This window comes from Mustela erminea, chromosome 15 (assembly GCF_009829155.1).
Source record: "Mustela erminea isolate mMusErm1 chromosome 15, mMusErm1.Pri, whole genome shotgun sequence".
NCBI classification, from domain to species: Eukaryota; Metazoa; Chordata; class Mammalia; order Carnivora; family Mustelidae; genus Mustela; species Mustela erminea.
Window position 1 is genome coordinate 85,157,557 of NC_045628.1, and position 21,549 is coordinate 85,179,105.

At 39.8% G+C, this 21,549-nt stretch overlaps 1 protein-coding gene across 1 annotated transcript in view; it reads left to right on the forward strand.

Annotated features, from left to right (window-relative positions):
• Positions 1-21,549, forward strand: part of ZMYM5 (zinc finger MYM-type containing 5) — a 45,539-nt gene that overhangs the window by 1,762 nt on the left and 22,228 nt on the right. The window contains 3 exon segments of the mRNA XM_032315376.1: positions 5,892-5,958; positions 5,960-6,394; positions 6,636-6,729. Coding sequence (XP_032171267.1) covers positions 5,902-5,958; positions 5,960-6,394; positions 6,636-6,729 — 586 coding nt within the window. The 5' untranslated portion in view covers positions 5,892-5,901.

Consider the following 21,549-nt stretch of genomic DNA (forward strand, 5'->3'; position numbering starts at 1 on the left):
TCTGAAGATGGTGATTTGGAAAAATAAATCACTGATTCTGTATCTATTACCTGAGATTCAGCAGTGTTAGATCCTGCCTATTTTGTCCTTTAAAGCTGATCCAACAATTTACAGTTGGTCATTGAAAAGAAACTTGAGGTTAGAATAACTCACATTGTAGTATTCCTGCCTTCCCCCTTGGCCTTGTTGCTCCTTACCTAACTTGACATTGCACTTAACTCTTTTCTTCACAGTACACCATTTTAGTTAGACCTAGGACATGTGGCGTCACAATGTAGATTGCTATGCCTAGATTTTGGGAATGGAAATTGTTTCAGTTAGGTAATTTTCTTAGGATCCTTGAAGTGGTGATATTTCACATTTCATGGAGTTTTGTGAGCTGGTGGGATGTAGGTATGGTTCTAGAGCTATGCTGGGCATTCACAGAGAAAGGGAACTACTGGGGACAAAGATTGGCAAGGTAACAAGTCACTGACTCAGTTATTATCACTTAGAAAAGCCATTTTTTCTCAGAGTATTCTGAGGTATTTGCAGCATGATGTAGTACAAAAAACTAGATTTTAGTACCAGCCAGAACAGTGTCGATATTTCTGCTCTCTTTGGGGCGTCTTGCTGGCTCAGTCGGTAGAGCATGCTACTCTTGACCTGGACTTTTTTTTTTTTTTTTTTTTTTTTAAAGATTTTATTTATTATTTGACAGAGATCACAAGTAGGCAGAGTCAGGCAGAGAGAGAGGAGGAAGCAGGCTCCCCGCCGAGCTGAGAGCCCGATGTGGGACTCAATCCCAGGATCCTGGGATCTTGACCTGGGACTTTTTTTTTTTTTTTTTTTTTTTTGACAGACAGAGATCACAAGTAGGCAGAGAGGCAGAGAGAGAGAGAGAGAAGGAAGCAGGCTCCCCGCCGAGCAGAGAGCCCGATGCGGGACTCGATCCTGGGACCCCGAGATCATGACCCGAGCCGAAGGCAGCAGCTCAACCCACTGAGCCACCCAGGCGCCCCTGACCTGGACATTTTTAATGATCTTTTACTCATCACCCATCTAGAGTACTGATAGTTTTGTGTATTTTTCATTTTATTTTTGTTTTTGTCGGATTATCTACTTCTGTTTTCTTTTTCTTTCCTTGTAATTATTATTAGAAGCTTTCATCAGATATTATTTTTGACTGGTCTACTTGTGATTAAGAATTTTGAAGTAGAGAAAGCAGGTTAGAAAAATGTGTGGGGCTTTCAATTTGTGAGCTTCCCTGTAGGATGATTTTTTTCACCAAGTGGTAGGTCATCTCTTAAGTCAATATCTTTAGGTATTTCCTTTTTTGCTGGTTCCTAATTCCACAGAGAAGAGTGTTTTGGAGAAAAAAGTTTTCCAGGGAAGAGGTACATGCCTCGAAGATCGTGATCTGGTTGCCAGCTGTATGGGAATCGAGTGGGAGAAGACATTTCACACGCATGATACTGAACCATTTACCCCTGCTTGGTGAACCCCAGACAAAAATCTTACGTTCTATCCAAAGAATGAAAGTCTAGAACTTGTGCCAGGGTAGGAAAAAACTTGTCATCCTCAACCTGGAGGGAAAGACTGAATCTGGGATCTCACAAACTCGTTTTAGCTCCCCCTTCTCCTGTTTCAGGGATATCTGGAGCTACTGGTTTCTGAGCCTATTGAAAATTCTCCAGCATGAATCAGGATATTTCTCTCAGCTTTTCCACTCACTCTTAGAGTTGGTTTATCTCAGGCTGAGATCTAATACTCATCCATTCACTATTAAGCTTGTAAAATTTTGTTGCTTTGTTTCTTTTTATTGCTTCTTTCTTTCCTTGGGAGTGGGAACTTTACCTTTGTTTATGGCTGTTAAAAGGAAATGAAGGAAGGAAATGAAGTTAGTTGTATGTGATCATTCTATCGACTTAGTCCCTTCAAGCTATTGATTTCTAGATAGTAATTTTATTTCTGATTAAATGGGAATGCGTGTGGCAGATACTCACTAACAGGAACTAAACATGAAGTTGGCTTTTGAGTTGAGATTATTTTCATGTAAATATATAAATATTTTTATAGTAAGAAAGACCTGTCTGATAGTGTAAGCTTGCAGAGATGCAACAGGACATGTTTTAGGACTAATTAGTGATTAACAACAGTTTTTGTAACCTACCTCTTTTTTTTTTTTTTTTAAGATTTTATTTATGGGGCGCCTGGGTGGCTCAATGGATTAAAGCCGCTGCGTTCGGCTCAGGTCATGATCTCAGTGTCCTGGGATCGAGCCCCGCATCGGGCCCTCTGCTCAGCAGGGAGCCTGCTCCCCCTCTGTCTCTGCCTGCCTCTCTGCCTACTTGTGATCTCTCTCTCTGTCAAATAAATAAATAAAATCTTTTAAAAAAAAAAGATTTTATTTATTTATTTGACAGAGATCACAAGTAGGCAGAGAGGCAGGCAGAGAAAGAGAGGGGGAAGCAGGCTCCCCGCCGAGCAGAGAGCCTGATGCGAGCAGAGAGCCTGATGCGCGGCTCCATCCCAGGACCTTGGGACCATGACCTGAGCCAAAGGCAGAGGCCCTAACCCACTGAGCCACCCAGGCGCCCCTGTAACCTATCTCTTGATTATTTTTTTATAGAGGTTACAGTTACAAGTGGCCAAAAAAATGAACGTTTAAAACAATCATTTTTTTATGGTGTGTTTTTTTTGTTTTTGTTTTTAACTAATCTATGCCCAATGTGGGCCTCAGACTCAAAACCCCAAGATCAAGTCACATGTTCTAGCAACTGAGCTAGCCAGGTACCTCAATAATTAAATATTTCTAAGTATTTTCCTGTTGGTTTTTAATTTTTGAAGGTTCATAAAGTAAGTTAGTTTACCTTTCTCATCATGTGCTAATCTTGTCATAATCTAAACATTTCTATTTGAGCTAATTTTTTTTCTTTAATCACAGGTTCTTGGGGTGCCTTGGTGGCTCAATTGGTTGAGCATCTGACTCTTGGTTTGGGCTCGGGTCATAATCTCAGTATCTTGAGATCAAGCTCTCCCCCTCCCTGCCAGTTGGGCTCAGCACTCTGCAGGGAGTCTGCTTGAGATTCTCTCTCCCCATATGCCCCTCAGTGGCACAAATGCATGCATATGTGTGTGCAGGAGCATGCTCCCTCTCTCTCTCTCTAAATCTTTTTTTAAAAATCTAACATTCTTTTTATTATGTAGTTTCTATGTAATTGTATGTGTAAACATAATTGAATATTGAATGGCTAGTGAATTATTCAACTAATAAGTATTTAGCCAGAGGGGCACCTGGCTGGCTCAGTGGGTTAAGTCTCTGCCTCCAGCTCTGGTCATGGTCTCAGGGTCCTGGGATCGAGCCCTACATGGCCCTACATCGGGCTCTCTGCTCAACAGGGAGCCTGCTTCCCCCTCACCCTCTGCCTGCCTCTCTGCCTACTTGTGATCTCTCGCTCTGTGTCAAATAAATAATTAAAATCTTAAGAAAAAAAAAATTTAGCCAGAAACTTGCTAATTTTAAAAAACAAGGTGCCAGGGTGACTCTGTCTATTAACTGCATTCGGCTTAGGTCATGATCTCGGGTCCTAGGATCAAGTCCTGCTCAGTGGGGAGTCTGCTTCTCCTTCTCCTTCTGCCCTCCCCCCTTGCTTATGCTCACTCTTTCTCTCAAATAAAGATAAACATTCTTTAAAAAATTTTAGAAACTGACACTGAATGTACACTTAAAAATGGTTAAAATGGTAAGTTTTATGTTATATGTATTATGCCACAAATTTTTTTTTCAAGTAGGTTCCACGCCCATTGTGGAGCCCATTATGCAGCTTGAACCCATGACCCTGAGGTTAAGACCTGAGCTGTAATCAAGAGTCAGCACTTGGGGTGCCTGGGTGGCTAAGTGGATTAAGCATCTGCCTCCAGCTCAGGTTATATCTCAGGGTGCTGGGATTGAGCCCCACATCAGGCTCTCTGCTCAGCGGGGAGTCTGCTTCTCCCTCTCACTTTTCCCTCTGTGCTCTCTCTTAAATGGATGAGTGAAATACTTAAAAACAAAAAAACACTTATCTGACTGAGATACCCAGGTACCCCTATTTTGTCACAGTTTTTTAAAAAAGATAAATATATCAGGGGTGGCTGATATATGGGTGGCTCAGTGGGTTTGGCTCAGGTCATGATCCCAGGGTCTTGGGATCCAGCCTTGCATCGGGCTTCCTGCTCAGCAGGGAGCCTGCTTCCCCACCCCCCCCACCTGCCCCTCTGCCTACTTGTGATCTCTGTCAAATAAGCAAATAAAATCTTACAAAAAAAAAAGGAGATAAATGTATCAACCCTCAGGAAATAAAAGCAACTGATCACTAAAGTGACTAAAAGTATTCACTAAAAGTAAATACAGAGGGAGTTGGGGGAAATTGGAAGGGGAGGTGAACCATGAGAGACTATGGACTCTGAAAAACAATCTGAGGGTTTTGAAGGGACGGTGGGGGGGTGGGAGGTTGGGGTACCAGGTGGTGGGTATTATAGAGGGCACGGATTGCATGGAGCACGGGGTGTGGTGCAAAAATAATGAATACTGTTATGCTGGGAAAAAATAAATTAATTAATTAATTAATTAATTTAAAAAAAAGTAAATACAGAAGGGCAAAATACTATCTATTTATTTATTTAAATAAAGATTTTTATTTGAGAGAGAGAGAACATGTGTAGGGGGAGGGGCAAAGGGAGAGAGATAAGGTGGGGTAAGAGTAAGGGTGGAGCCTGACTAGGGGCCCAATCCCAGGACTCCAAGATCGCTATCCAAGCCAAAGTCAGCCGCTTAACCTACTGAGCACTCAGGCGTCCCCAAAACAGTCTTATTTATGTCTTTTATTTATTTAATTTATTTTATTTAATTTTTGAAGATTTTATTCATTTATTTGACAGACACAGTGAGAGAGGGAACACAAGCAGGAGGAGTAGGAGAGAGAAAAGCAGGCTTCCCGCCAAGCAGGGAGCCCGATACGGGGCTCAGTCCCAGGACTCTGGGATCATGACCCATGCAGAAGGCAGACGCTTAACAACTGAGCCACCCAGTCGCCCTTATATCTTTGTTTTAATGATAACTCTTATCCTTACTCCTTCTTTCTTTTAAGATTAATTTATTTGACAGGCAGAGGTCACAAGTAGGCAGAGAGGCATGTAGAGACAGAGAGAGGGGGCAGCAGGCTCCCCACCAAGCAGGGAGTCTGATACCAGGCTCAATTCCAGGACCCTGGGATCATGACCCGAGCAGAAGGCAGAGGCCTTAACCCACTGAGCCACGCAGGCGCCCCCTCTTCCTGATTTGCTAAGTGAATTAAATTATACCTACATTATGGGGCTGTTTTCGGAATTTTACATAAAACACCCATAACAATGTTTGGCAGTTTCTGTACAAAAACAAGAAGATTCAGAAAGATTTAATCAAAGTATGTCGGAAGCAGAGAATTTGAAAATCAGTGACCAAAGATACTAGGGAAATAAGGATTAGACTATATCATAGTTATTTTAGTAGATAAAAGTATAGTAATTATAGCTCGGACCCAGGATTATTGGTATTTGATAGGATTGTTTTGTTACTAATTCAAAGGAAGACTTGTGGTTTTTTTTGTTTTTTCATTGTAAAGGATAAGTAGGTTAAATAAATAAGTACTATGAGTAAATTTTTAAAGGAGTACCACAAATTGGATGATTAATTTCCATTAAATTCTGAGGTAAGCATTAAATGGTTAGTGAGAGAGAAAAACAAAATAAGTCATAATTTTTCCCTAAAAGTTAGGTAAAAGTCACGAGAATTTAAATTAAACTTTGTGTTATTCCATTGTGATAAAGCTCAGTAATCATACTAGTACTTTTTTTTTTTTTTTTTTTTAAACTATTCTCTGTTCCTACAGGTTCTTTGGCATGGATAAATGTTCAGTGAGAGGATTAGACTTGGATGAACAAACTCCTGTTTTATTAGAGTAATAAAGCCATGGCAGCTAGTCTCATGGATATAGGAAATTCATTTGGTAACCCAGCTAGTCCTTTAGTTAACAGATGTAGAAATTCATCAGTAGAAGATGGTGATGATGATGATGATGTCGTATTTATTGAATCTATACAACCTCCTTCGACTTCTACTCCAGCAATAGCTGATCAAAGAAATTTTATATTTGCTTCATCAAGCAATGAAAGGCTACAAGGAAACTATTCCATAATTCTTCCTGCCTCAAGAGATTTGCCTTCTCAGAAGGGAAATGTGAGTGAGACAATTGTTATCGATGATGAAGAGGACATAAAAACAAATGGAGGGGAAAAGAAAAATTCTTCCAATTTTGTTGAATGGGGACTTCCTGGAACTAAAAATAGAACCAAAGATTTGGATTTCTCCACTTCCAGTCTTTCAAGAAGTAAGGTAAATGCAGGAATGGGTAATAATGTTATCACTACAGAATCGACTCTGAAATTCCTATTACTAATGTTACAACCTTAGAAACAGATATAAGCTCTGTGAATGCTGGGCGAGATACGAACTTAATGGTTACATATATAAAACATCACTATAAAATACCAGCTTGGGAGATATCGCTAAAGGACTTCAGTCAAGTAATTTTGGTGTTAATATACAAACATACACCCCATCTTTGACTTCACAGACCAAGACTGCAGTAGGACCTTTTAATCCTGGTAGAATGAATGTGGCAGGAGAAGAATTTCAAAATGGAGAATATGCAACTCATCATAGTCCTGGTAAGCAGTAAGTGATTTTATTTATCTTCTATATATGAAATACTTATTTCTCTTGACTTCCATATTAAGAATAAAATATATATATATAAAATATTTTATTACTTGATTTTACTTGGTCCCTGATTTTTTAGAAATTAAGTCTATTTTACCCAAGTGTGTTATACATCTGAAGTGTTTTAATTGAAAACTTCCATACTTCACTGCCACCACCCTGCTAACTAGTATCTTATTATAATGTAAAAATGATAGAATAAAAAAAAAGTGAAATGAAGAAATAAAGAAATATGTAATAATTGAATTTTATTTAATTTGTAATTACATAACTTGAAATTTCGATTTTTGCATGCGAGGTGGTTAGTTTTGGACTTTCTTATCTCTGATTTTTTATTTTAAATCAGCATTTTATTAGTTGCTTTATTTTATTTTATTTATTTTTTTATTAAATTTTTTTTTTTAATTTTATTCCTTTGACAGAGACAGATCAGAAGTAGGCAGAGAGGAAGGCAGAGAGAGGAGGAAGCAGGCTCCCTGCCAAGCAGAGAGCCCGATGCGGGACTCGATCCAGGACCCTGAGATCATGACCTGAGCCGAAGGCAGAGGCTTTAACCCACTGAGCCACCCAGGCGCCCCAGTTGCTTTATTTTAAAAAGTTGGTCAACTTTTTTGCCCTTAAGTCAGAGCCCTGTATTTTTAAAACTTAGAGGGACAGGGTGTTTGGGTGGCTCAGTCAGTAAGTGCCTGCCTTCTGGTCAAGTCCTGGGGTCCTGGGATCAAGCCCAGTTGGGCTTCCTGCTCAGTTGGGAGCCTGCTTCTCCCTCTCCCATGCTCCCTGCTTTTGTTCCCTCTCTTACTCTGTGTGTGTGTATGTGTCTGTCTTTCTCTCCCCCTCCCTCTCTATCAAAGAAATAAATCTTTAAAAAAGAAAAGAAAAAAAAACAACTTACATGGACCAACTTGTTCTTTTCAAATATAAATGAACAGCTATTTAAAAAATTAGCATATCTTTTTGGTAGCTTTGTAATGATTTAGTGTGGGGGTTTGAGAGTTTTTTTAAATTTGTTTAGGTACTGTTTTTTTGCTGTTCTAGTGCTTTATAAGCTGTTGACCAACTTAGAATTTTGGGGAAAAATTTTTTTAATAGTTTTTTTTTTTTTTTTAGATTTTATTTATTTATTTGACAGAGAGAGATCACAAGTCGGCAGAGAGGTAGACAGAGAGAGAGAAAGGGAAGCAGTCTTCTCTTCTGAGCAGAGAGCCTGATGGAGGGCTCGATCCCAGGACCCTGGGATCATGACCTGAGCTGAAGGCAGAGACTTTAACCCGCTGAGCCCCCCAGGTGCCCCAGAATTTTGGGAAATTCTAAAAAGTAGCTAAACATCAGAACCTCATTTACTCTTTTAATGGAATGCTAGAATTTTTTTCTTTCCTTTTTAAAATTAATCTTTTTGTGTAGTTATGAGAATACTATCTGATTATTATAGAACATTTGTAAGAAACATGGTTAGAATAAGAAAATATTGGTTACCATATCCAGCTAACTAGCAAGGACTACTGTTAAAATTTTGGTTTCTTTGCTTGAATACAGTTTTTGCCTCTGTGGTTTTAAAAAATAAATTCAGAGCATATTATATATAGTTTTGTGTTCTGTTGGTTTACTTACTCTAAATTTTAATATGTCATTTTAGAAATAGAAGTTTCTGTGGGCCGCCTGGGTGGCACAGTTGATTTGGTGTCCCACTCTTGGTGTCTGCTCAGGTCATGATCTCAGGTATATTAGATTGAGCCCCACCACTCAATCCATAATCAGCTCTGAGTCTGCTTGGGATACTCTCTCCCTCTGCCCCTCCCACTCATGCTCACACAGGTGCTCTCGTGCTTGTGCTCTCTCTCTCTCTCTCTCTCTGTCTAAAATAGAAAAGTAGGGGCATCTGGGTGGCTCAGTCAGTTAAGTGGCTTCGGCTCAGATCATGATCCCACAGTCCTGGATCAAGCCCTTCATCAGGCTTCCTGCTCAGTGGAGAGCCTGCTTCTCCCTCTCTCCCTCTGCCTGCCATGCTGCCTACGTGGTGCGCGCTCTCTCTCTGTCAAATAAATAAATAAAATCTTAAGAAAAAATTAAAGAAAAAACAAATCTTTAAAAAACAGTTTCTGTGTCTATAACGTACTTCTTTCTGAGATACCCATTCCTCTACATTTTTTTTTTTTTTTTTTTGGTATGGTTTCCCTCCCTGCCCTCAAGATTAATTCATCTGAAAGCATGAGTGACAGGGAGGGGCAGAGGGAGAAGCAGACCCCCTCTGAGCAGGGAGCGTGATGGGGGCTCAATTCCAGGACCTTGAGTTCATGACCTGAGCCAAAGGCAGATGCTTAACCAGCTGAGCCACCTGGGTGTTCCTGTGATTTCCCATTTTTTACTGTTGAAACTGTACACTAAACTATAGTGAAATTATTTTCAAAAATTTAGTGAACAGTGGCATTGTTTTACATTTCTGCAAATCTCTTTAAAGTCTGATGTTGTAGAAGACAGCAAGTATGTGGTATCTTCTCACATCTATTTCTACATTGAATCTGTGCTATATCTTGTTTTAAGTATAAAACAAAAATCTGCCCTCACATAGACATTTGGTTGTAGAGGAGAGCACTGTTCCAGACAATTATGGATAGTTGTGAGGTTTTTTAACACAGCACCAAAACTTGACAAGCGGCAGTTTCTTAAAATTTGTTAACAGTGTAGAATCTGAAACCATCTAGTGAGGTTTTCATACTTTATTACATTAAGTTTCATTGATCTGTGAGTGAATTTTTTACCTTTATATGTTTGGTAACATTGTGCTTTAGTCAATTAAAAAATGCATATATTTGGAAAATATTGATGAACTTATGAATGAACTTATGAATGTTGACACTTTATTTTAAATGTTGACACTTAAGAAAGCTGTCAAGCTGACAGTAGTGGATACAGTATTCAAAGATGCTAATTTTCACTTGAAAGCTCAAATTTTCTCAGCAACTAATACTATCATTTTTCTTGAAGTGAATTTTTCTTGATTTGTTTTCAAGAAAATGTCAATAGCCAGTTTGTCATTCTTTCAAGTAAAAATGGTATTTCATGAAAAAGTAGTTCAGCTTGCAATCTGTTTCACAAGCACTTTTCCATTTTTCCTTCAGACAACCATTGTACTTGGGTATGAAACAGAGGTGGTTTATTTATGCTTCCCTGCTTATGCATGTTTCTCTGTCGTACAAAATATTAACATATAGTTGAAAGCTTAAACTTAGTAAAATTAATAATAATTTTTACTACTTCATCACAGACATCTATTGTATAATACATAAGTTTACTGGCATTTGTGTCCTTAGTTCTTAGGAGAAAGACTAAATCCTTGGAATTTCCCTAGTATTGGAGTTGTGTTTTCTATTTATGAGCCCTTTGGATTACACTTGAATTTGGGCCAAGACTTGGGTGAAATGACAGAGACTGAGGGAGGGTCACCAGAAAGACCAACCATGTGATTATAGAGTATTGGAGGTTTTAGCCAGCCAACCTCAAGGGAGGAGAGGGATGCTAGAGATTTAGTTCAGTAACATGCAGTTAGGCACCAATAAAAACTGTAGACCCCAAAGCTCAATGCAGCCTACTGGTTGGTGTATTCATCAATGTGCCAGGTAGGAAATGCTACCTGATTCCATAGAGAGTAGGCACAGAATCTCTGTCGGGCCTTCTAGACCTTACCCTCCTTTGTCTCTTCATTTGGTTGGTCCTGATTTGAATCCTTAATATTAAAACTGTGATTGTAAGTATAGAGCTCTCCTAAGGCCCCTCAGAGGGGGCGGTCTTGAGAACTTCCCAGATTTATAGCTATTTGGCCAGAAGTATGGGTGGCATCTGAAGTGACTGGCAGTCTTGGGGGATTATGCCTTTAAACCTGTGGGGTCCAATGCTAATTCCAAGTTAGTATCAGAATTGTATTCACCAGTTGGTGTTGCTACCATAAGTACAGGTGACACTTTTTCTTTATTGTAGGTGTGTGATAGTAAAGAAATACAGTTTGGTTCAACTCCCAGCAGTTTTACCTGTCACCGCTTTTGCACCATTATTGTAAATGCCAACACAGTGAAAAATGCAAAGAATGGTAGTATTATCTTGGAAATCGTTTGGCCTCACAGATCCCTGTTTCTTTCTTTTTCTAATACAGAGTATAAAAAGCCTTGCCTTGTTTTTGACCTGGAGTGAGGGAAGGAGGAGTATTTGACATTTCATCATATTAGCTCTCATCAAATAGAATTATGTTTTTTATATTTATATAATCATTTAGTAGTTATTTGAAGTTGTTTCTAGTCTTTGCGATTGTAAAGAGGTTTTTCATGAATATTTCTGCAAACTGGCACACTTCTCTTACTGAAAAAAGTTTCTATAGGTGGAATTGTAGGTCAAAGTGTCAACATGTTAAAAGACAGTGTCAACATATTTTTTTTTAAAGATTTTATGTATTTATTTTAGAGCATGTGTGTGCATGCACATGTGAGGAGGAAGAGGGAAAGGGAGAGGAGAGAATCCCAAGCAGACCTGGACTTGGGGCTTGATCCCATGACCCTAAGATCGTGACCTGAGCCAAAACTAAGAGTGAGATGCCCAACTGACTGAGCCTCCCAAACACCCCATGTCAACATATTTTTAAAAACTTTTGATGGTCAATGCAAAATTACCCCTACCAAAAAATGGTATTACTTTCCTTAAAGCATTAATTTTTCCGTATCATAAGTTTGAGGATAGGAGTATTATTTAATGTTTGCTAAACTGGTCCTTGGAAGGTGGTGCCATCTTAATTTAATTTACACATCACTGAAGTTTTAAAAATTTATTTGCAAACTTTTTGTTCATGTTTGTCATCTATTTATAACTATGTACATCTTTCATTTATTGAATAAGAATTAAATCTGAGCAATCATGTCATAAAAACTTGCGATCTCTAACAAAGGGTGTGTTAAACTTAAAAGCAATTGAAGACTTTAAATAGCGTCCGTTGAAAACTGTCCTTCAGAGATGCCTGGGTCACTCATTCAGTTTTGAGTGTCAGCCTTTGGCTCTGGTCATGATCTCAGGGTCCTGGGATCAAGTCCCCCATCGGGCTCCTTTCTCAGTGGGGAGCCTGCTTCTCCCTTTGCTTGCCGCTCTCTCGCTTTCTCTCTGGCAAATAAATAAAATCTTTTTTTTTTTTTTTTTTAAGATTTTATTTATTTATTTGACAGAGAGAGAGATCACAAATAGGCAGAGAGACAGACAGAGAGAGAGATGAGGAGAAGCAGGCTCCCTGCTGAGCAGAGAGCCCAATGCGGGACTCGATCCCAGGCCCCTGGGATCATGACCTGAGCCGAAGGCAGAGGCTTAACCCACTGAGCCACCCAGGCGCCCCATAAATAAAATCTTTTAAAAAAAGAAGAAGAAGAAGAAAAACAAAATTGTCCTTTTGGATCTGTTTATTTCTCTTGCTCTTCTACCTATATTTTGTTCCATAATTCATTCTTAAATTGTAGATGTTTACTTGCATAAGCATGAATTCCATCTTTTGTACACATAAGCTCTGGACTTAAAACCAGAAATTTTGCCCCCGTTTCTTAATGTTTGCTTTCACCATTTTTCACCTTCTAGAATAAGTTGATGAAGTTGGGTATTTATTGGAAAATGTGTGTAAGTAAGATGCTTTTCTTTTTTAAAGATTTTGTTTATTTGACAGAGTGTACACAGGGGGAATGGGAGGGAGAGGAACAAGGGGGCTCCTGCTGAGCATAGAGCCCAACATGGGGCTTGATCCCAGAACCCTGGGATTGTGAATCTGAGCTGAAGGCAGACGCTTAATAGACTGAGCCACTCAGACACCCCAAAGATGATTTTCAGTGTAAAGCATAGCATGGGGGACACCTGGGTGGCTCAGTCACTTGGGCATCTGACTCGTGAGTTCAAGCCCTGCATTGGGCTCCATGGAGCCTACTTTTAAAATAAATAAATAAAAGTATAGCATAGATTGATGCTATCGAAAAGCATACTGTAGTTAGATGCTATACTATCATTTCTCTCAAATTGTGGGCATAAATGAAACTTGAAAATGTTATTTAGAAATAGTTTCAATTATTCTTGCCTTGTCAACTCTTTAATCTCACTAATTCAGAAGTGTATTTTACATTTCTATATTTTCTTATAATGTGAAGTATGAGTGATTTTAAAATGTAACAGAAAAGAAGCACAGAATAGCTCACTTGACATTCATCTAAATGGACATGTTCTTAGACTACATACATTTAAACTATTTTGTTTGATTCATGGCAACAAATTTCTTTTATTTATGAAGTATGCATGAATTTGCAACATTCCTGAGTTATCTAAAATTCTATTTGGGGGGGCAAAAGTTACAGAAGTATATCCTTTAAATAATAACTCTTAGTATGGAATTCTAAAAAGAATGTTTACCAAGTTGTCAGGTGAAAAGTGATGCTGAAGTTCTTTTTGAAGCTTTCTTAAATGTTAAGTCAGCTGTCAAAAAGACAGTCTCTGTCATTGTTGCTGATTTTCTCTAACTTCGATGTAGAGTAGTAAACGTTGTCTAATTTTAATATTAGCCCTAGTTTTGTTTTTGCTTGCTGTTAGCATTAGTAAAACTAAATTCTCCCAGACTTGTAGAAGCAGATGGCACCAACTTTATTATTATTATTTTGTTACTTTGAGTCAGAGTGTCTTACTTTAGTTTCTTTTGTGTGTGTGGAAGGGGGTTCTTTATTATTTAAATTCAATTAAGTAACATGCAGTGTATTATTAGTTTCAGAGGTAGAGCTCAGTGATTCGTCAGTTGCATAGAACACCCAGTGCTCATTCCATCAAGTGCCCCCACTTAATGCCTATCCCCCAGGTACCGCACCTACCTCCCTTCCAGCAGCCCAGTTTGTTTCCTATGATTAAGAGTCTCTTATGGTTTGTCTCCCTCTCTGATTTCATCCTGTTTTATTTTTCCGGGGTTTGTTTCTTTTAGTAATTAGCCTCATGCTGTATGTGTTCTTTGATTGCTTGTTGGAGGTGTTCTCTGCCTAGTACAATCTTTTATCCATGATATATGCCACAGAATTAGTGTCACTGTGTGGAATGCTTCATTCTGCTGTTATAATTATGCCCACTTTTGCACACAAACTTGAGCACAGGGGCTGAAATTTGAGGGGAAAGTTGTCAGTTTGAGTCCTCCTCAATCTGTGTGAAGGGGTATTGACTTGGCTGGTGGCAGGCTGTGGCACGCCCACTCGGGCAGGAGGTCCGCAGCTGGACTGTGGATTTAGGACACAGGCATCCTGGACTGTGGATTTAGGACACAGGATGGCATCCTGGGTGACAGGGACATGGCTGGTTTTGCTTTTAACTTTTGTTTTTCTGGGACACTCTACCTCTTCTTCTATTCTAAATGAAAACCTTGCTGGATAGAGTATTTTTGGCTCTAGATTTTTTCCTTTTAGCCTTTGGAATTTATCATGCCACTTTCTTCTGACCTGCAGAGTTTCTGCTGAAAAAGCCACTGATAGCTGTTTGGGGTTTCTCTTGTATGTCACTGCTTTCCTTTCTCTTGCTGCTTTTAAAATTCTGTCTTTATCACTACTTTTGGCCATCTTAATTACTTTGTGTCTTGGTGCAAACCTCTTAGGGTTGGTTTTGTTGGGGGCTCTCTCTGCCTCCTGGATCTGGATTTCTCCTTCCTTCCCCAGATTCAGGAAGTTCTTAGCTATTCTTTCTTCAGACAAATCTGCCCCCTTTCCTCGCTCTTCTCCTTCTGGGATCCCTGTCATGAGACTGTTATGCTTGACGTTGTCGCTGAGTTCCCTGGGTCTATTCTTATTTTGTGTATTTTTTTCCCCCCTCTCATTAGCTTGATTATTTTCCATAACTCTGTCCTGATAGACAGGTGGCTGATCCATTCTTCTACTTCCTCTTGTTTGCTATTTATTCCAGGTGGTCTATTTTTATTTCTGTCCAGTAGCTCTAATTCGTTCTTTGAGGCTGCTGTCTCTTGGTGGAGGGTCTCATGAAGGTTCTGCACTCCTTTCTCAATTCCAGATGCTCTTTATGAATGTTATTTTAAATTCAGTATCAGACATGTTTCTTTCTTTTTTTTTTTTAATTTTTATTTACTTATTTGACAGAGATCACAAGTAGGCAGAGAGGCAGCCAGAGAAGGGGGGGTGACCAGGCTTCCTGCTGAGCAGAGAGCCCAATGTGGGGCTCGATCCCAGGACCCTGGGATCATGACCTGAGCCAAAGGTAGAGGATTAACCCACTGAGCCACTAAGGTGCCCCTCAGACATGTTTCTTATCTCCATTTTGCTTAGGTCTCTTGCTCTGATTGGTTTCTGTTCTTTCATCTGGGACATATTCCTCTGTATCCTCATTCTGTCTGTTGCTGTGTCTATTTCTCTGTGTTAGGAAAGTAAGCCATGTCTCCCACACTTGAAAGTAGTAGCTTTATGACAAAGAGGTCCTGCAGTTCAATGTCCGCTGTTCCCCAGAGCCTGGTACTTCAGGGGTTTCTCCTACGTATGTTGCTCCAGGGGTATTCTACTGTTGTGGTGGAGCTGTGTTGCCTTTAGTCCTGCCTGCGATGGCTCTCTGCCTGTTGTGGGCACAGTCTGGTCCCCGTGGTGTTAGTGGGCCAGTCGGGGGCCGCCTGCCTTGGGTTTGAGTTGAGTCAGACCAATTTTCCACCAGAGATGAAGTAGCCCGGACTGCAGACACTTTCCCTGTATTGTCCCATAAGAAGCTTTTGGTGGTGGGTGGTGCCTGCAGGCAGATTGGCATGTGGTTGTCCTCCACTCTCCCGGGGCAGGACTCTCTCTCGAGTTGTGCTGGCCCTCCTCTGGGATGCTCACAAACTGTCAGGCTTGTGGCAGTGCTTTGATGGATCTTGCCGAGAGCAGTTGGAGATGGTGGATCTGTTTTGCTGTGGTCTCTTGTCTATGTCAGGCAGTGGAAAGTCCCTTTTCCCCCTTACTTTAGTTTCTGTGTGCTTTCTACTTCTATAAGTAGAAGGATTTCCAAAACGGGGAAAAAAAAATAAGAAAATGAAGATTTCTGGAGTTGAATTACAAATAAATCTAGGGCTTACATATTCAGATTTCATCATACAGAATTATGGCTCTGCATAAAATACACATAAACCTTTGCATTTCATCTTATGAAAATAGGATGATATCCATTAGAATGGACCTTTGAGTCATTTAATCCTTTCATTAACTTCTAGCGTTGACTTTTTCAGCAAAAGTTTTCTACTCATCACAAATCTTTATATAAACAGCAAAAAACTCATCACAGAAAATACCTTTATGTAGAAATCGCTCTTGCATCTGTTTTATTTTTTATTGCATTATAGTTATTTCTGGCTATTATTCTGATACTAGGGCATTCTATTTCTGATAATTAAAGACTAGGTAATTCCAGGCCCTCTTGCAGAAAGTTATTGGGGAAGAGGGGCAAAATATGTAAAATATGCATCAAAAGCATCACAGGGCATAAATACAATGGGCAAATTAACGTCCTGAGATCTAAGAGAAGGAGTCCAGAGAAGTAATCTGTCATTTGAAGCCGCTTTTCTCTTATGGGTGCATAGTTCTAGAAAAAACACAGAGAAAGGCTGTAAGAGCTTTCAACAGATTCACAAGGGTTCACAAAGAGGGATACTGGTAGAAAAAACAAACAGCCCCCCCCCCAAAAAAAAAACTACTTCCAACCTCTGGCTTGGGTTGCTGACATAATATAGAGCCTCAGCTTTTCCTGTAAGCACAATAAAAAGTAATCAGGAACATTAGGAGACAAGGCCATATCACGGAAAATGAAAAGACAGTAGAGGTGAACCTACAAGGGATCTAATAATAGGATTATTAGATATAGATTTTAAGGAACTGCATTTTAACTGCAGGTTGGGCATAGCTGAAGAAGAGTATAAGTGAATTGGAAGAAATAAGAAAAAGTCCAGACTGAATCATAGAAAGGTGGAAAACCAGAAAAGAATGTAAGATGTCTGTGATACTGACAAAAAGCCCCATGTGTTTAATGTTCCAGGAGGAGGAGGAGAGAAATGAGACAGAAGAGGTACAATTGAGAATTTTCTAAAATGGCAAAAAGAACACATTAGCCTACAAATTCAAGAACATTTACAAACCACATGCAGGATACCTTAGGAAACCATTAAAAGACATGTACAGAAATCATAGTCAAAATTTGTAGCAATCAAATGTCCATCAACAGTAGGACTGATAAATAGTTTTAGCCACACGGTGGAATATTACTGCACGTAATTTGACTGAACCTTACAGACAAGATGTTGAGTTAAGGGAATCAGCCACAAAATTGTACATACTGTATGATTTTCAGTGTATGTGAATTTCAAAATAAGAGAAAACTAATCTTTGAAGTTCGAATAGGGATGGCTTACAAGAAAAGAAGGAAATTTTTTTTTTTTTTAAGATTTTTAAAATTTATTTACTTGACAGAGATCACAAGTAGGCAGAGAGGCAGACAGAGAGAGAGAGAGGAGGAAGCAGGCTCCCGGCGGAGCAGAGAGCCCGATGCGGGACTCAATCCCATGACACTGGGATCATGACCTGAGCCGAAGGCAGAGACCTTAACCCACTGAGCCACCCAGGCGCCCCGAAAAGAAGGAAATTATTGAGAAAAGACAAGGCTTCTGGGATATTGGACTTTTTCTGTTTGTTGATGTGGATGGTGGTCAGGTAGATATATTCACTGTAAAAAGTTTAATTGAGCCATGTGCCTGGGTGGCTCTTTTGTTGAGCATCCAACTCTTCATATGGGTTCAGGTTAGGATCTCAGTCGAGATTGAGCCCTGTGTCAGGCTCTGCGTTGGGTGTGGAGCCTGCTTCACATTCTCTCTTTTCCTTTCCCCCTTTCTCTCTCTCTCTCAAAGAAAAAAAAAAAAAAAAAAAAAGACTTTAAAAAATTTAATTGAGCTCCACACATAAAGATTTATAAACCTTTATGTGTACATTATTCTTTAACAGTCCAAAAAAAAAAAAAAAAAAACCCGCCAAAAGTGGGTTTGGTGTCTCTTTATGTGAGACACCAAAAGAACTTTTCAGATTAGCAGACCAACACTATAGTAGAAATGCTGAAATATCTTTAAGCAGAAGAGTTTAGATGCGAGAACAAATGAATAACGTCTAAAAGTCAGTAGGGTATCTAGTATTTATTAAGCTTTGGATAAATCATGTAACTTCTAGGACTCAGTTTTCCTTGTATACAACCAGGATTTGGACTAAGTAACCTACTAGGGCCCTTCTCTTAAAACATTCTTAGGATAGGACATGGAAGAATTTGATTAAAAGGTTAAGTTTAAGCTGGAGATAAAAATACCAAAAATAAAATGAAATTTTAAAATTGATGAAATAAGAAAATTTGAAATTTAGAGAAATAAAACAGTTGTGCTATTAACAAAGGAAACATTTGTTTTATTTATATAGCCACCAGAGCTACTATGAAAAAGAAATTTCAGAATCTTGGGGCACCTGGCTGGCTTAGTTTGAAGAGCATTTGACTCTTAATCTCAGGGTTGTGAATTCAAACCCCATGTTAGATGTAGATATTTAAAAAGAAAATATTTAAAAAATTTTTCAGGGGGCGTCTGGGTGGCTCAGTTGTTAAGCATCTGCCTTCGACTAAGGTCATGATCCCAGAGTCTTGCGATCAAGCCCCACATCAGGCTCCCTGCTCAGCGGGAAGCCTGCTTCTCCCTCTCCCACTCCTCCTGCTTGTGTTCCCTCTCTCTCTGTGTCTTCTATCAAATAAATAAAGTCTAAACATTTTTTTTCAGAATCTAATTATTGTCCTAAGCAGCTGTCTCACATTCCATAATTATATATATGTATAAATATGCTATCTTTATGGATATGTCCACAAAATTCAAAAGCCCAGTATTTTTTGCTCAGAGTTTTTATTTCTCCCATATTTTTAAAAGATTTATTTGTTTGTTTTTATATTTTTTAAAGATTATTTATTTATTTATTTGACAGAGAGAGAGAACACAAACAGGGGGAGTGACAGGCATAAGGAGAGGGAGAAGCAGGCTTTCTGTTGAGTGGGGAACCCTCTGTGGGGCTTGATCCCGGGACCCTGGGATCATGACCTGAGCTGAAGGCAGCCGTTTAACTGATGAGCCACCCAGGGGCACCTATTTATTTATTTTTAGAGAGAAAGGATGTGCACATGGGGGAAGGGGCAGAGAGGTTTTTTTTTTTCTTTTAGATTTTATTTATTTGAGGGGCGCCTGGGTGGCTCAGTGGGTTAAGCAGCTGCCTTCGGCTCGGGTCATGATCCCAGAGTCCTGGGATCAAGCCCCGCATCGGGCTCTCTGCTCAGCGGGGAGCCTGCTTCCTCCTCTCTCTCTGCCTGCCTCTCTGCCTGCTTGTCATCTCTCTCTCTGTCAAATAAGTAAATAAAATTAAATTTAAAAAAAAGATTTTATTTATTTGAGAGAGAGAGAGTGGTACAGAAAGAGAGCAAGAGTAGGGGGAGGGGCAGAGGGAGAAGCAGACTCCCCACTGAGAAGGATCATGACCTGAGCCAGGGCAGCTAGTTAACCATCTGAGTCAGCCAGGCACCCCTATTTCTCCCATTTTAATGCTAATGACAAATCTTGTAATTGTTGCTATTTTTTAATCCTTGTTTTTATTCAATCTATTGTGGCATCTGGATGATACATAAAAAAGTGGTCCCAGAGTACAACCTATGTTTGTTCTATAGATGAATCTGTAATTTTATTTTCTTTAGAGCGGTTCAGAAGTAGGAAAATTTATCAGTAATGAAACTTAGCCCTAGGTGATTAAAAAAACTTTCTTTTTTTAAAATTTAAAAAAAATTTTTTTATTTATTTGACGAACAGAGATCACAAGTAGGCAGAGAGGCAGACAGAGAGAGAGTGGGGAGCAGGCTCCCCGCTGAGCAGACAACCCAATGCGGGGCTCCATCCCAGGACCCTGGGATCATGACCTGAGCCGAAGGCAGAGGCTTTAACCCACTGAGCCACCCAGTGCCCCCCAAAAAACTTTTATTATACTACATTCCATATTTGCCAGCTTGTCATTCTGTAGAATGAAAGAATTGTATTTGTTATCTGTTTCATTTTTGCTTGTTAGATGGCGGTATCTTGGGTGCCTGGGTGGCTCAGTCGGTGAAGCATCTGCCTTTGGGGGGTGCCTGGGTGGCTCAGTGGATTAAAGCCTCTGCCTTCTGCTCAGGTCATGATCCCAGGGTTGTGGGATGGAGCCCCGAATCAGGCTCTCTGCTCAGTGGGGGTCCTGCTTCCTCCTTTCTATCTGCCTGCCTCTCGGCCTACTTGTGATCTTTGTCTGTCAAATAAATTTAAGTAAAATCTTTTTTAAAAAAGGCATCTTCCTTTGGCTCAGGTCATGATCCCAGGATCCTGAGATCAAGTCCTGCATCAGGCTCCCTCCTCAGCAGGGAGTCTGCTTCTCCCTCTGTCCCCCCGCTACCCCCTCTACCACTGGTGCACGCACGCATTCTCTCTTGTCTCTCTCTTGTAAAAATAAATAAATTTTTTTTTTTTAAGATTTTGTTTATTTATTTGACAGAGAGAAATCACAAGTAGATGGAGAGGCAGGCAGAGAGAGAGAGAGGGAAGCAGGCTCCCTGCTGAGCAGAGAGCCCAATGCGGGACTCGATCCCAGGACCCTGAGATCATGACCTGAGCTGAAGGCAGCGGCTTAACCCACTGAGCCACCCAGGCACCCAAAAATAAATAAATTTTTTTAAAAAGATAAAGGTATCTTGAAATAGTACAAAGAAAATGAGAAGCAGTAGGTAGGAATTTAGGAATGAAAATATAGTTCTCCATATTAATACTGTGAGAGGCCTTTGGGGGCAGTAGATCTCTCACTAATGACAAAAGCTTCCCCCCCCCTTTTTTTTTAAGATTTATTTTTTATTTTAGAGAGAGAGTGCCTGATGGAGGGTGGGTGGGGGCTGGAGGAGAGGAAGAGGCTGAGAACTTCCAAGCAAAGTCCTGGCAGAGCTCAGAGCCTGACCTGGGGCTAGATTCTACCATGAGATCACGACCTGAGCTGAAATCAAGAGTTGGATGCTCCACCAACTGAACCACCGAGGCCCTCCTAAAAAAACTGTTTTTGAAGATAGTGATAGAATAATTCATTACTCTGGGGCCTCAAAGCTTCACCATCATGTAGGAGTTAGAAATGGAGAACTTTACACCCCTTCCTAGACCTGTTGATTTTGAATGGATTTATATTTATATAGATGTGTGTGTATGAATGTACATGTATATACATGTGTGTGTATAAATGCATATTATATATATGATTTTATTTCTGAGTAATCTCTACATCCATCATGGGGCTCAAGTTCACAAACCCGAGATCAAAAGTCACATGCTCTACCAACTGATACAGTCAGGCAACCCTAGAATCTGTTTAAAAAAGATTCCCGAGTGATCTCATGAATGTTAAAGTTTGAGAAACACTGTTACCTTTACATAATACTGTACTATTTTGAAGCTAACAATAATATATGATGGAGTCCCTGTCGTGAAGTTAGGAAAACTGAGTCTTCCCAGATTAACCTATCACCTGTATTAATGATTATGGAATAATATTTAGAAGGCTGAGAAGGGAGTGTAGAAATAGTTGCTTTAAAAAGTGTTTGGAGGGGCGCCTGGGTGGCTCAGTGGATTAAGCTGCTGCCTTCGGCTCAGGTCATGATCTCAGTGTCCTGGGATCGAGCCCCGCATCAGGCTCTTTGCTCAG